Source organism: Dromaius novaehollandiae, chromosome 2, assembly GCF_036370855.1.
Source record: "Dromaius novaehollandiae isolate bDroNov1 chromosome 2, bDroNov1.hap1, whole genome shotgun sequence".
Taxonomy (NCBI): Eukaryota; Metazoa; Chordata; class Aves; order Casuariiformes; family Dromaiidae; genus Dromaius; species Dromaius novaehollandiae.
In genome coordinates, this window is record NC_088099.1 from 161,505,273 (window position 1) to 161,521,160 (window position 15,888).

Genomic DNA, 15,888 nt, shown 5'->3' on the forward strand with positions numbered 1-15,888 from the left:
TCCCAGTAGTCTTTTGATTGTAATTTTATGTAAATTACTTTGCTGACAAAATCGTTTCAGACCTGGAAGTTGCATTTCAGCACACTTCTTTTGAGTGGACAGGACACCAAGTACAAAGTAGTTTTTAAGAGCAAGCTGCCAGTGTTATTTTGCTTTGATGGGGCTGAAACAAACTTTACTCTGGGAGGGGGGGATGATTTGTAAACATAATTGTGGTGGTTTCCTTGATGGTGGAGAAGTGCATCAGAAGAGGGGAGGAGGGATAAAGCTTCATTACACTGTTATGTGACAAAGGAGGTGCTACTGCTACTGAATATATTATGAGAAGACGACGAAGCATGGACATAGAGAAACACCTTTGATTCGATTACAATAAAAATTTATTTTGATTCATATCATACTGAAAACTTAAATAAATAAAATGTCAAAGAATGATTGAGACTCCTCACAATCAGAACAAAGAAATGATTATCATAATCAACCATGTATTCAAAGAAAAATAGGAAGAAAATCTAGTCATGGGAGAAAAAAAAAAGTGCTCAAGAGAGTTGGCTTTGGTTAAAAACAACACACTCAAGGAGTGCTTTAGAGACTTTGCAGCGGTGGCAAATACAGTTCAAGAGTTTGAAGCCTTGGCAGGTTGTTAAGTGTTTTTCTTTGTTTTTCTTTTAAACAAAACAAAATCAGAGTTCCTAGCAGGAAAGCAGAAAGCCTTCAGCTCTGGCAGTGGGAATGAATTGTTCCTCCAGCATCGTCTGTTGGTATCTCTTCATTCTGAAGGCTTTTAGGTGAGCAGAGAAATTGTGGAGACACTGTAACAAAAGATCTAACATGACAACAGTGAATCACCTAAAAGACTCTACTAAAAGTTCCTCTGGATGTGATGGCATAAACTATTCCTCATCCTACATATAGCCAGGTTCACTTTCTGCTCTCCTTGTATTCAGAAAAATGGCATCAGTGGTACACAGTTACTGCTTGCTGTCAGCAAGAAAATTAGATGGGAACTGCAGCTTGTCCCATGGTGAAGATGCTAGACCTGATCAGTATAGTATGAGCCAAGATATTGCGTATGTACTGTCAGATGCAGAATATTCAGAGAAAAATTGGAAATTTAATTTGGACAGCAAAAGGATACTTTCAAAACTAGACAACCAGAATTTAGCTGATCTTTGATCATTTTCTTTGATTCCAAATGGCCATCTGTGATCAAAAACCAATAGGAACTGGGTACCAAGCCACCATGTGTGCTCTTCCAAGTCTTTCCAAAAATGAAGGAAACAGCAATGAAATGTTTCTGAATTACTGACATCCCTCCATTAGAAAAGAAATTAAAATAGCTGAAGTGCTTATGATGCAAAAAGTATCTCCAAAATCCAGCCACAGGGTGAAGATACTGTTGGAACCTTCCATGACGTCTTTTTTCTCTTAATAGAGCTGCTTTGCTTGAAACCTGTTTATTATTTTCTCATTAGAAACATATTGATTTACAACAATTTCGACAGTGGGAATGTTTAAAACAAACAAACTAGTATGATTCAGGTAGAAAATTGTCATTCTTTTACAAAGGGTCATTAGCAGATACTAAGTTTGTTGAATTTGCTCCTCCTGCAACATGCAAGTGAATAGTTCTGTTACCCACCATACTAGGAAAGGGTTTCTTGACACAAGGATCATGAACAGGTCTCAGCATGAAGGCTGGAGAATCCTTCCCTTTCCATATTGCTAAACTGAAGGGTTATGTGCATGTGGCAGGGAGCTCAGTTCCTCGCATAGAAGTTTGGCATCCTTGGCTGTAAGTCCCATAGAAATACGTTGGTAAAGCAACTGTTGGCGAGTGCTGCTGAGGCCAGGAATAGGTAGACTCCCGCTGGAAATGGGTCAGTAATCCATGAAACCTATTATCATAATATTAAGAAACAGTTCCCCACTGCCCATCACCTGAACTTTGTTCTTGGAGCCATACTTCATATATCCTTGAGGATCAAATGTATTGATTCTAGCAAAAATCTATGGATATAAAATCTCCATTGTCAGTTCCCTCCTCTCACTGCCTACAGGTACTGACATTAATATACTCATTCCTCCAGAAGTGCACATAATTTGGAAATCTGGCTTTCACTGTAGAATCAGCGTGTGTAGAGTGTGTCCTTGTAGAGGCTGCTACAGTGCTAAGTATTCCTATTATATTACTGTCTTATATTGCCACCCATGATATTTCTTCTTCCATTTCAAATAGAGACCTTGTAAAGAGAGACCACTTTCTAAATTTGTAAAAAAATAGGAAAAATTTCCTTGGAACTTTTGGGTATTTTCCCATAAAAAAGGTAAAAGCTACCTTTAAAAATTAGCCTTGTTTGCATTTGTTCAAGTACAATATAGGAACTGCTATTATTAATTTTGACTACAAAATATACCACATGGAGGCTAAACTTTGGTTAATTTTTCCCCCTTTTATAAAAAAGTTTAATTTAGGGTTTGTCATCTTAAAAAAAAAATACATCTGTCGCACAATTATAAAAGGCACATGTAAACGACTGAAAGAAAAAAGTCCACTTCCCAACCTTAAACTGTATTGATTAAATAAAAATCAGCATTCCAGAGTATCTTCCACAAAAAAAAAGAAAAAAAATTAAAAGATATATATAACCAAAGAAGACAAACAAACAAGTAGCTAAAAAGGCCATTTTTTGCTGGAGTTTTCAGTATTGTTTTCTCCTCTCATTATGGCTGTATAGGAAGCAATATTAAATAATACATGATCAGAGATGATTCAATTCATATTTTCAGATGCTATCAATGCAGACTGAGGCATTGGCAGAAAGAGTTACTACTCCAGGCAACGTCATCACATTCTTGCTTAATACAGCATAAACCCAGAAGTAATAGAGGAAACTGAAGAGATGGTTCAAAAAGAAGATCAACAGCAGAATTGAATTCATTTCTTTGAGGTAATCCTTACTATGATGTTCACAGCTACCCTAGTGGGTGTCAGATCCCAGAAGTTGTTTTTACTTTTCTTCAAGGATTTCCTGCCTTGTTCAAGGAAAGAGTGAACACACAAATAGCAGTTTTTGTGTCCAGGTTTCCCTTAATTGCAACAGGCAGATTTTTCATCAGTAATTCAGGAATTAAGCTGTAGAGCCTAAGCAGTGATTCAGCATATCATTTATCCCCAGACTGATTGGTAGGTCCCAGCTATCTGTAGAAGGAAATGAAGTGCAGCTGGGATCCTGGTCTTCGGCCGAGCTCCATGCAATGATCATTGCAGCAGTGAGACATGCCAAATCCACCGCAGATTCACACTTAAACCTGGCTAGCTTCCAGATCATCTTCATTAAAATCTGTTCTGCTGCATGCTGGAAATTGCAGCCCCCACTTCTTCCCATGGCAAGGGTCATCTGCCCTTGAAAAACTTTATTTTTTCAACGGAGGCAAGAGTCAAAGTTATATTGAACTCAAAATCCCCATCATGGACACCTGTTTGCCGGAAAGCCCCCGCGGAAGGGTTGTTTTCCCAGTAGTGATGCCAGTGTCCCCTGCTGTCTGCTCCAAAACCATACACATTCACCTAGGAAGTGAGAGAGAATTACTGTTACGGCTTGGAAGGCCTTGATCTCAGTCTGAAAAGTTGAAGAAACTCTCAGTTTGTCTACAGCCAGCAGGACGGCAGTGGTGGGCCAAGCTGTTCCACTGCACTTGGTGATGCAACCACAGAACAATGAGCTCAGGCCTGTCCAAGGGACATTACACCCTAAGCCATCCTGAGACTGTCACCATACCTGAATCCTGGCAGAAGAGGAAATTTCTAGGCGTGACCTCCTCTTTACCATTATGGGGAATACATGGTCCTGTCCCCTAACGATGATGTCCGACCTCAGGAGGTCAAGGGCTTAAGACGACAGTCTCCTCTTCAGTGGATTATGACCACAAAGAGTGAAAATATATTTGTTCTTGCTCCTAGCTTTCAAAATGCCAACCCATGTGGAGCCACATTTAGGTGCTTAATTACATGACATTTACAGTCACTTCCATGAGATCCAGAAGCAGAGGGGTACTATGTTCTTCCTGCGAGTATACACCTACAGCCTCTGCTCTCCCAGCTGTCCGCTCATCGGTGGCTAGGACTGTCTCTTTGGATGATAAAAGCCCAAACACCACAGTTGACTTTATTTAAACTGGGAGTGGTGATATGGCCGGGCTGGAATGGGTCACAGTGCACAGAACAGGCACCCACACCTGGGCCCACCCACATACAAGCTGGCTTTAAATTATTTTTGGTAATGTCAAAGGCTTTCTCACTGCCTGCTCACCGAAACCAGGCTCCACCTAAGCTGCCCTTCCTGTCTGCCTTGACTGTTACAGTTTCTGCCAGCATAATTTGGAGTTTTACTACTGGCATGGTGCCATCGGCTCTCCAGGCAACCTAGGCCAAGATGACAAAAGTTCTCTTTTGTCAGCAGAGCTGTGTCCAGGCCAGGGATTTTGCCAGAACAATGATTTTATCCCCTGTGCTGACAGGCCTGTGCTTGCAGGATTTTGTAGAGCTGACCTGGCCTTATGCTAACTAGCTAAGACTGATCACCTAGGAGCACCTCACATCCCTGAACCTGGGAATTTCTTCAAGTAACTCCTGGAGTCAAGGGATTTACCATAACGTGCTGTATAAACCCCTAAACCTGGGAACTGAAAGGAACTTGAAAATGGACCAGATACATTTCTGAATCCGGCTTGTGTGAGAGTTGTTAATCAGCGTTCTTCAGGTGGGATTAAGTTTAAGGGTTAGTTACCCAAATTGAAGTTATCCAGATGGACTGAGTGCTCTCCACAAAATGATAATGCTCCCCTAATGTGTTACCAACAGGATGGTTTGCTGAATCAGTCCCTCAGCTCCACTGACTATATTGACATGAGCTCAATTCAACTGCCCAAATAAAAATGTCATTTGAGATGCCCTGGTGTATTCAAGACATCTACCCAAGGTGGGCAGAAGTCACAGGACCAAGAGACCCACACCCTCCTGGCCAGGCAGCTGGAGGCAGATGGCAAGCTCAGGGCAACACCAACACCTCTAGGTGCTTAAACGGTCAGACAAATTATAACTTGGGCCTCCACTGACTAGACGGATGCATAGACACCTAACGAGGACATAGACACCATTAGCTAGACATCTGTATTTAGATGTCTTAATGCCAAATGTAATCCTACCCTTTACGTTTAATTGTGTTTCTCTGAAATATATCTGAAGTGCTACTGACATTAAAAAATAAATCATTCATAGTTGAGCACACCTGCATGTTACTGAGGACTCCGCAAGATGGCTTAAGAAGCAAATGGCAGAGAAGATGGAGATGGGCAAATAAAGAATGAGTGAGTCACCCTGGCACAATCCTAGCATCCCAGCAAGAAACAGATCCTCTTGTGCTATCTATATATTCAAACCCAGCCAGCCTTTACCTCATCGCATACATGGAGTGCAAATATCAGCGACAGAAGGCCTGTGGAGGGGTATCTCCCATGATACTGGAGCCAGTTTTCATAGACGTACTTGATAAAAGCTGGGTTATAAATCAGGATCTACGAAAAATTAGAGAGATGGGCTCATTAGTAAAATACTTTTGGGGGAAAAAAAAAACAACAGTAGCATTTAATCCCTAAAGGACACCAGGGTAAGACAGTGAGGAGACAAGAATGATAGTTATTCCTCAAGAGCAGGTGCAAGGGAAATATAAAATCACATAGCTAAATGCATTCAGAAACATTTCCTATGTGCAATTACATGTGACTATTCCTTCTTAGGACTTGATACTCTTCCTGCTTACATTGGTGCAAATCCTGAGTGATTCCTGTTGAAATCAATGGGTATGAGGTGGTACAAGCGAGAAGGAAAACAGGTATTCAGTTTTCCTGCCACTGTGAAAAGCAGCAGCCAGACCTGTCACTGTAGCATCCTGCTGCAACGAAGGTGGGCTCTGGGGAGTCTGAGGCCTGAGAAACAAGGTGTAAAATGCCAAACTAGATTTGGGTGGGAATGTAGGAGCAATGTGCCAGCCATATCTTGGTCCCTCTGTAGGTACAGGTCTAGGGGAACCTGGGGTTTGGGTATAAACTATCAGGAAGTCTATCAGGTTGTGTCAGCTGCACTTTTTCCCAAGAATGCTCTTTTTCTAGGCCTTATATTCTGCAAGACATACATCACACTTGATTATCTCCTGGGGAAATTATGGGGCCATCTAATGGGGATGGAGCATTTACGATTAGAGCAGAGTGGACAGTGAATCCAACAACCGGTGGGAGCCCTGGGTTTCAGACCCCTTCCCTGGATCAGGCAAGGAGAGGCTTTGCCATCAGCTCTGCCCTCCCATGCTGCATTTGTAATTAGAGTGACAGTGTATCAGTGCTGTCTGGCTAGCTGCAGGGCTTTCCTTTCTACAAAGTCAGAGGCTAATTGCTGATATTGTATCTGTGTGTAATCGCTTCTCATGGGGCGTTTTGCATTGCACAGCGTGGCAGAAAGTACAGGTGTACTGTCTCCCTTCTTGGAAAGCTGCTCCATACTGCCAGCCATACCTTAGGCTGGTGCTAGAGGCTAAACAGTGACACGAGTTTAACAGCGTGCTGGAGGGCATCTCACAGGGGTTTCACACAGGTTAATGTGTCCTTCACAACAGGTAGGGACCAGCCAAGTGATTATTTTACACCCCATAGAAGTCCACAGCTGAAGTGCGGGGATATAAAGTGATACTAGTTGAAAGATCTCATCTGAAGCTTTTGGCAAAGCCTGGCCTCCTGCATGATGGACTCATGCCTTAATCAGCAAATGCAGCTTGCAGGCATATATTTACAAATGGGCTCTATTTTTAGCAGTGAGGCTGCTACCTGACATTTGCTGAATGCACCACATCCATTTCTTCTGTAGGCGTCTACAGGGTGAAGCAGATGGGTCAGGAGAGACACAGGGAGCCTGTGCCAGCAACAGTGCCTTAGAGAAGGTGTGCACAGCAATGGAGCAGTGATGGCCCTTTCCTATGCAAGAAAGGCAGCTTGGCACAAAACTCTGTCCCTTTCTACCGGGCATCTGTGATCTTGATGCTCTGTGACTGCAGGAGCCGTGGAGACGTTGGGATCTTGCGTTTTTCCACACATGCGCTCTGTGAGACACAACAGGCCAGAGGCGTTTCTTTAGCCCTGAGGCAAGTGGCACAGCACAGGCTGTGTCCACATAGCTAAATTCTGTTCCTATCCGAAATGGGGGATACTCCCAGGCCTGTGCTATCTCCCAAACTGTGCTTGGGCATTGCCTGGGAGAGCATCAATGCTCTTGGGACAAAACCGTGCCAGGAACTGTGCTAACCATTAAACATGGCATGGATTTGGCTTCAGCCCACGCTCCAGGCTTGTTTAATTCGGTGCAGGCAGTTAGTACATGTGGGCTGTGGGCCTTCTCCAAGAGCTAGTGAAACCGTCACAAGCTCGCCACTGACTTGAAAATACACATCTTTTTATTTGTCTGGAGCTTGCTTAGCTCCTTACTGTAAGCAAGCAACCCAGGAGCAAGAAACATGCTTGGAGTTCAGACAGTCAAATTATTTTTAAAATATCTTCAAAAACTTACCACAGTTCAAAATATCATTACATCCCAGTGACTGCAACAAGTGGAAATAGAGCAACTGCTGCGGAGGGCGAGTGCTGCTAGCCAACGGAGCACCTTTCCTCTCCCTTAGCGGTACCAGAGGGAGCAACGCAACCTTCAACACCAGCCATCACACAACAGCATAATCACAGGAGCAGTCTCTTTCCAACCTCAGCTATTTAGTGGCCAAATTATGGCCTGAATGGCACACCAGGAAATAAACTTTCAGTTTAGCTAAGCCTTGTAAAGAATGTGTATTTTTGTTTGCCTTTTTTATGAATGTGAAAGACTTCCCTGGATTCTTGCAGTCTCCCAAAGAGGCAAAAGATCTACAGCTGGATCAGCAGAGCAAACTAACAGACCTGTGTTGCTCACCTTTTCTTTTTTGGCTTTGATTTTCCTTGGAACCGGAACATATGTGCTGATAAAAGAAAAAAAAAAAAAGACTTGGATTAGTAAAAGCGCAACATATTAATATTTTCAAGTATTTCCAAGAATATTTTTCATGTTGAGTAATATTTCCAAATGATTTGAAAGCACTACATCAAATAACTTGTTGTAAAATGAGGCTGCAATTAAATAATGAAGCAATAAAATGAACTGAGCTTTCATTGAGGCAAAGTTTATAGCGAGATGTTACATTTTTAAAAAATTTTAAAGGTAATTGTTGACAGTAGGACACCAGGACTTTAGCTGGCAATATACTATACAGTCAGTACTCCACAGAGCCCAAGACTCTAATTCTCAGACCATCACAGTTGCAGTAAGTCTACTACTTGCACTTAAAGACAGGAATGGCTTTCAGCTTAATTCCATGGCAGAAAAACCTTTTCCCACCAGAGGGAGACTTTTCCCCTTTCAATACTTGTGGCTGATGCACGATTTTCAGAGTAGGTGGTAGCAGAGCTCATGATTTCTGTGGACAGCACAACTCATGCATTCCCAGTCCATGGCCCTGCACCAGCAAGCCTTCCCCTCCCTCCAACCGCTGTGGGAAGCAGAAGGTTGCCAGCAGTTCCTACCAAGTTGTACCTTCTGACTGGGTCAAAATCACGAGTCACATCTTGAAAACAAAAAGGCTGTTCTTTGCCACGTCCCATGCACAATGCACGCTGGCATTGCATGGCTGATCACATGCGTGGCATGTGAAAACAGCCTTGAGTTCGCTTCATGTGCGAAAATACTGGGGACCTGGCCTCACTGCTGGAGCACATCCCCAGACATACCCTGCATGCTTTCTAGACGGACCCTTACTCCACATGGGCAACCACCAGAGCCTTCCACTAGTTCAGTCTAAACGTTTACGCTCAAATTTTGTTAATAAGAAGGATTCTACCGTTAAGTTTTAATACACTCCCAAAACAGTGGTGACCCAGCAGTGTCCTTGTTTCCTCTGGGCATCCCTGAAAAGTGCAATCCCTGCTCCAGGCTGGACGAGGAGGGAGAGGTGATGGGGGTTATGCAGCCCCGGGGATGTGACAAGGGACATGCACTAGGGTGGGCAGCGCTAATGGGAGAGGGGAACAAAAGGGGACCACCTAAAGACCTCTCTGTTTGCACGCAGCAAATCTGCCCTTGCACCTGCTTCCCATGCGTGACCTTGGGTAGCAAAGTTGGCAGAAGCAGACTTGGTGATCCCATACCCTTCTTGTGGTTATGAAGACAAAAGTGTTTTTTTGCTGGCAGAATCCCCTCGTCACCTTAAAAATAAACAGCTGGTCTTTTCTAAAAAGGTGATGTGGAGGAAACAAGGGGGCATATTTTACTGACAACTAGCCAGGTATAGTACAAAACCAGTAAGAATTAGATGCGATGTTCAAGACAGTATTTGCAGATAGCTCTAATTCAACAAAGACAGTACTGTGCTTTGGTCAGATGATGCATTAGCCATTTTAATCATGGGATATTTGTTTTTTTTCAGAAGCAGTACCCAAATCCTGCTGTCACTTAGCTGTAGAATTTCATACAACTGCATAAGAAGCACTGGCATGCTGCCTAAGACCAAATGGAGAGCTACCACATTACGATCACATAAAACCTGGGATGCATAGCAGCCAGGGAGTTAGCGACCTGGTAAGTACCATACTGGAGTGGCACACGGAGCGAAGCCTGCAATGAAGGTGGCTGCAGGTGAAAGTCATATCATCTGGGAAAAGTCTCAGATGAGTCACTTGGCAGGGCTCTAGTGAAGTCTGCGAACCTCACCAGCTGCTCTGCAGGGGACATCTACTGTACCCTTAAACAAGGACAAAGATGTGGAGCACTTTAAGGAAGACAGAAACTGCTCTTTGGCAAAACAAGTGAAGATACATGGGGCTATTTTCACCACAGTGCTTCCTAGCAGACTTGCAGAATCTCCCTGCCAAGGCAACGAGACACAATATACAACTGATAAGGGCCTGGAGGTTTTTGCTCCCAGGGTTTCCTTGGGTCTTTCCTGGGACAATGCTCAATCTTAGAGAGCTACATTGAAATGGGAGGTCCCATCAACCAAACGGGAGATGCCTCTGATGGATTTTAATTTTATTTGATCTCTTCTCTCCTTTACAAACGTATACAGCAATTTCCTTATATATTGTATCCGTCATTGTGTTTGCTTAATGCATGCTCACTGGTTTAGTCTATTAGTCTAAAATTATGTTAAATGCATTGTTATGTGTGCCTATGATTTTCCGGTTTTATTACTGCAACATGTGCCAGCTTATTAATTATGCAATTTCCCTGCTTTGAGTTCAGCAGAAATCTTAAAATACTGGTATTTATTCCAGTTAAATACTTATACAATAATTTATAACAGATACTCATCAAATCCATGTGATACCACCTAATTATAACTACATATCCTGTATCTTATTAAGCAAAAATGTTCTTATTAAGCAAAAATGTTTTCTCTGCATGTGCTGCTCTCTGTTCTTGTGATTGCCTTGTAGGCAGCTTTCCTGCTGCAACCCTCTTGCTCCAACTTCTGAAGCTAAGTACTCACAAAACATAGTGAACAGCTTTGCACTTTGGGCACCGAAGAGTGATAACGACGGAAACGTGGATGGTATATTTTTTAGCTGATTTTCTAAGTGGACTGATTTTTGTGAGTTTTAAATGTTGCCTGAAGATGAATTTTTTAAGACAATTGGATATCCTAAGCACTGGTGCCAAAAACCCCCCAAATCACTAAAAAGGAACTAAAACATATTTGTTGCAAGTTAAGAGAATCTTAACATGCTAAGACTTGAAAAGGATCTAAAGTGTTTTTGCAAAGAGAAGAAGAAGAAGAAGGAATAAAAGACCATTGACTGGCCCATCAAAAAGTTTTTTCTTAAAAATGTGAAGGTCTAATTGACAGTCTATAGGGACATATTTTTTTAATCTTCTGAGACTCTGAAATTAGGGAAAAAAGTTGAAATGTTTTGAAATACTTTTCTGTGAAATAAAATAGTCTGATATGCTGTTGCTTTCTATGTGTAGCAGGAAGTAGGGCGCTACTGAGCAATCCCACAAGGTCATGGCTTTACAAACAGCAGATAACCTCAAATAGAGTACAAATGTCAAAAATTTCATTCTCCGGATTAGGAAAAGCCAGCTTAGAGGAAGGGAGAGAATCTGCTAGCGGGTGTCCAGAAGAAACATGCATTTTGTTCATATTTCTAATTCTAGTGCTGCCGTAAATGTATTAGCAGGACAGCGTTTCATCCCAAAAGCACTCATAGAGAAGAAATCAGGAATGAATATCAGTGTGGCATATTATTGCCAGGTAAAATGCGATAAATTGAGGCTAAGGTACACAAGAGACACATAAAGCAAGGATATCTCCTCCACATGTCTTTCAATCACCAGGAGCCATGCTACCACGAGACAGATTGCAGCAGCTCAGTATTGATCCAGCAAGCAGCTCGCCCCTCTGCCGGGTGGGAGGACAGCACGAGTTCATGGTTCTCACCTGGCTGAGCTGAGGCAAGTGTAGAGATCAGGTAATGAATGGGAAAAGGAAGAGGAAAAAGCCAATGGAGGACACACAGTGCGACCCTCCATTTCTCATTTGACTGTGCCCTCATCTTCCCTCACTTTTTTCCCCCTGGTTTCTTTATTTAGGAAAAAAAGAAAACTCATTTTCCCAGAGATATTTGGCAAATGCTTTGACCAGATACATAGAAATGCTGTTTATGCCTTTTCCTCCATGCAGGCAGGCACAGTCCCTCTGCCCTCCTTCTTCAGGGGAAACCACGCTGACCCCAGATCCTCCCTCCCACGTCACTACCAGTCTCCCTTGCCATGTCCCAGGAGGAGAAAACACTGCCTTTCTCAGGAAGGGTGGAGGCAGCGTTGCTCTTCCTGCATCCAGCACTCTGGAAAGGACCCAAATCACGTAGGCAACAGCTCACAAGTATTTCATCTTCCCTCGCTCCCCCTCTCTGCTGTGACTTATCCTGAAGGCAACCTTGGCCACTCATTCCTCAAGTTGGCAATTAGCCACAGATCTAATCCAGCAACATCTTCAGAGCACTGTTCCCCCTGTACATTTAAGCTCTGATATGAGTTGGTGCCAGACCGCCTGAATGAGAGACAATTTCCAACCAGGAAATTAAAATCACACAAGACAGATAACTCCAATGCCGGCTTCGCTCTCTGAAGCAGGCAGAAGGGAAGGGATGAGAGGCTAAGCCTGACGGGAGGAAGAGAGAAAAAGGCTTTAAAAGAGCTCTCCAGCCCGAAAGCGATTCTCAGGGTAATGCCTCCCTTTCACTAGCACTGCATCCTGCAAGAAAAATAATACCCCGGCACAGAGTGAGCTCTCTGATAGATGGATCTGGCTCTAGCCAGAGAAACACTGCAAGTGTGAAGCTCTTGGAGGCTTTCTGAGGGGAAGAGTGAGAGATCAGCATCCTTGTTTTACCACCAGGAAAGATGGACCAAACTCCTGACTAACTCGCCCAAGTGAGGTCAAGTGGGGTCAAAGTGCTGCGGTCCCCTTTCTGCCTCTGCTTTCACTGCCTTGTGTGAACAACCCCAGTATCCCTCTCTGCCTCTTGTCATCTTCTGCAAATAGGATAATATATGTTGGAGGACTACTGTGCTACTACTCAGAGCATCACAAGTGGGATAATGTGGATGTTTAAGATTGCCCCTGAATGAATAACCCACCAAACTACTGCTTCTGCAAATGGATTTCTGCTGGGTACAGGCACACTGACTTCACCTGCCTTATTTCCAAAGGTAACTGAGAAAAGAAAGGATGAGGAGAAGCCCAAAATGAGGCACTCTACCCCAAAGCCCAGGAAGCAGGCTGTTAAGCTGCCCATCTCCAGCAGCAAAAGCATCCCCTTTCATTTTCTTGAGATTGTTGTGTGGGGCCAAAGAAGAGCCCCACCTCAAAAACTGCACCTTAACATCAAACTGTTCCTAGAAAGCAAATTTTCAGGACAAAATTCTGCTCTGAGAGGGTCTGTAAAACTCCCCTAGCCCTCCCCCGCCCCCCAAGTGGGAGTTGGCCCAGCGTGGACTTTTTTCTTCTGTGGCAATGTGAGGTGCATGGACTCCCCTCTGCCAGCCCACTTGCAGGCTACTGTTACTCACAAGTTGATGGTGCCTGTGGTGAGAGCAGTGACAATCCAGCGCAGGTCCAGGGTTTTGAAAGGGATCACGATCATGCTCACATTTTCTGCTAATTCTTTGTAGCTCTCGGGGTAAACAAAGTGGTGAGTGGTCTTGCTGCCAACATCTGATTCAAAGCCAGCAGTGGGGGCACGATTCATTCTACAGCCAAAAAAAAAAAAGGTAAGAGTGTGAGAAAGCAGGAAAGAAATTAGGTAGGAAGAAATATGTTGCTTGAGGTGGCAGGAAAATACTCCCACGGCTAGGGGGAGTGCTATATGCAGACTTGCCATACTGCCTTGACAGGGTGTAAGGGTCCTCAAGCAGGCTGAAACGACCATCACCTATAGAGGATAAAAGCAAATGAAAGCTAGGCTTTAGTGTGGGATTCCTCTGACTGAATGAGAGAGTCTGCAAAGAAGGTGTTTCTCTGAGCAAGTCCTTGGGTCCCTTTCATAGTCAAGTGGAGAGCTGGTCAATGGAGGCTGACTCTGTGAGAGCACGTCTCTTTTATCCTGAAATTGCTGCATCTAGTAGGTAGAAAAATAGTACCCTGCAGTTCATCAACTAGATCTCTTGCAGTTTCATTCTCACCCCATCTGTACAGATGTATTTCAATGACTAGAGATGAGGTAACGAACAACATCATGTGTGATGAGAAACAGTAACTATTCCTTATGGTCCTTCCATGAAAAGGCACCAAAGCCACAGTGACAAGCACGTGGTCTGGTGCTGACACTTTATTTACTCATGGCTTACTTTATAGTATGCCCCCAAACTTTGATAAATCATGAATGAGGGGTCACTCCTAAATCAGCTCCACAGTCTGCTGTTACGTCAGCTAGATCCAGCAGTGTGGTCTTTCAGTAACCCTGGGGTCAGTGCATGAAGATCTGCTCAGAGCCCACTCCATCAAAATGCGTTGGTCAACCAGGGTTACTTTATGTTGGGACTATCAGGGAAGTGGGAGCAGAGGGAGTTATCTGAATTGCAAACACTGCCAGGACTCCAGAAACATCTCTAGGCTTGTATTCACTCCTAAAAGCAACTCTGGAGAAATGTCAGCAATTCCCTCACCGATACATTAGCTCACCGTGGGTAGAGAGATGACATGTTTCTGTGGAGCAGCATAATGGACATTAGAGATCTGCTAAGTGGCTCTGAATGACTTTGTATGTCTCCACGACACCGTGCAACACCATGGAGAAACCCTCAGGCCGGCTCTGAGCAAAATGGGGTTTCTCTGCAATCCATTGGTCTCCTGCAGAAACATTAGCTCAGGCCCTATCAGAAGCATGGGGAGTGCAAGGAAGGATATAGCTGATGAGGAGGAGTATCATACATTGCCAGACAACATGCTCCCCAAGTTACTGATAACAGAGTAGGTAAAATCTCTTTAGTAAATACATGCCAGGCTGCAATACCGCAGTGCTCCCCCAAGTGAATTCGTTGAGTTTCTTCTAACTCCCTAAAAGGTAGTTATTAGCTCGCTGGCCTGTGCAGACTTGTTACTGAGTTACCCCCTTCTCTGCCAACTTCAGGGATCTGCGTCATTTGGTGTAGAAATACTCTAAAGGGCATGGTACTTACTATGTTTTTGTCTTGAGATTAGTCAGCCTGAAGCAAAAAATGAAGGGCTTTCTTTCTATTAGTGAAGACAAAGACAAAGATGGCATCTTAGTTATGGACTCACACCCTGCTCTCGGATCTGTGTACCTTCCCCACCATCTGCATGGCAGCACAACATGTTGGAAGGCACTGTGAGCGGGAAGACCTGGAGTTACTTCAGTCACGAAAACAGGTGGCTAAATAAATAAAACTGGGCTGAAACATGGTGTTTGCAATGAAAGCTGTCATCTCTGACTCCCTGGCTCTTCACCATGTTTGACTGCATTGCCAAAGCACGAGGAAGTAAACTTCAGGTCACAAAAGATTTTGTTGCTGGAGTAACACACAGAAGGGTCACCTTTTTTGCACAGTTTTCCAGTACAAATCCTGAAAACCTTGTGCCATCTCTTCAGACCTACCTTGAGCAGGGAAAGCTCAAAAGATTCCTTAATAGAGATTAGAGACAGAAAGATCTGATTGCAAATCATGAAGATTGTCTCCCTTTTCAAGGATGCATGGCTGTGGCAAGGGTGAGGCCCCAGAGCAGAAACAAACATCTGAGTGTGTTGCTCTTCACCTACCACTCCAAAAAATAGCCTTTGAGTCTAGCAAGACTTTTCTGCAGGACTCTTGAAATTTAGGCCAGGCAAGTAAAGCATAGATGCTCTTCAGTTGCCTCACACTTACAACTTGCAGTATTAATGTACGAGGCTGCTCACTTCACTTCATGTGGGTATACCTTCATGCCGAGAGCTGCAGCAGCTCAAGCAAATCTGAAGAGCACGTCAGCTGCCTCTGCTTCTGGGGACGTACCTTTGGCCAAGGACAGGGAAGCAACTGAAGGGGACAACTCCTTAAATTACTTTTGTGAACATTCAGATGTCATCTAAAGCCACCCCAGATGCCTAGTGGCACAATGAGGCTTAACTATTCAGTTAGGGATGATCTTTGACTCACTGTCAACTTCCATGCACAGGTTGCTGCTAAAGTTTATCATGTTGCTTCTGAGAGTACAATCCCAGATACTGTGTTTTCAGTAGTAGGCCTTCCCTTCCAGATCA

The 15,888-nt window shown here is 43.7% G+C and overlaps 1 protein-coding gene across 3 annotated transcripts in view; it reads right to left on the bottom strand.

Moving 5' to 3' along the window:
• Nucleotides 1-357: 357 nt before the first annotated feature.
• ST3GAL1 (ST3 beta-galactoside alpha-2,3-sialyltransferase 1) overlaps nucleotides 358-15,888 on the bottom strand; it is a 76,957-nt gene continuing 61,426 nt past the window's right edge. For all 3 annotated transcript variants that reach the window (XM_064507892.1, XM_026113673.2, XM_026113672.2), the window contains exons 4-7: nucleotides 13,202-13,381; nucleotides 8,009-8,054; nucleotides 5,458-5,577; nucleotides 358-3,571 (exon numbers count right to left, since the gene is read on the bottom strand). In XM_064507892.1, coding sequence (XP_064363962.1) covers nucleotides 3,398-3,571; nucleotides 5,458-5,577; nucleotides 8,009-8,054; nucleotides 13,202-13,381 — 520 coding nt within the window. In that variant the 3' untranslated portion in view covers nucleotides 358-3,397. The remainder of the gene's footprint in view (nucleotides 3,572-5,457; nucleotides 5,578-8,008; nucleotides 8,055-13,201; nucleotides 13,382-15,888) is intronic.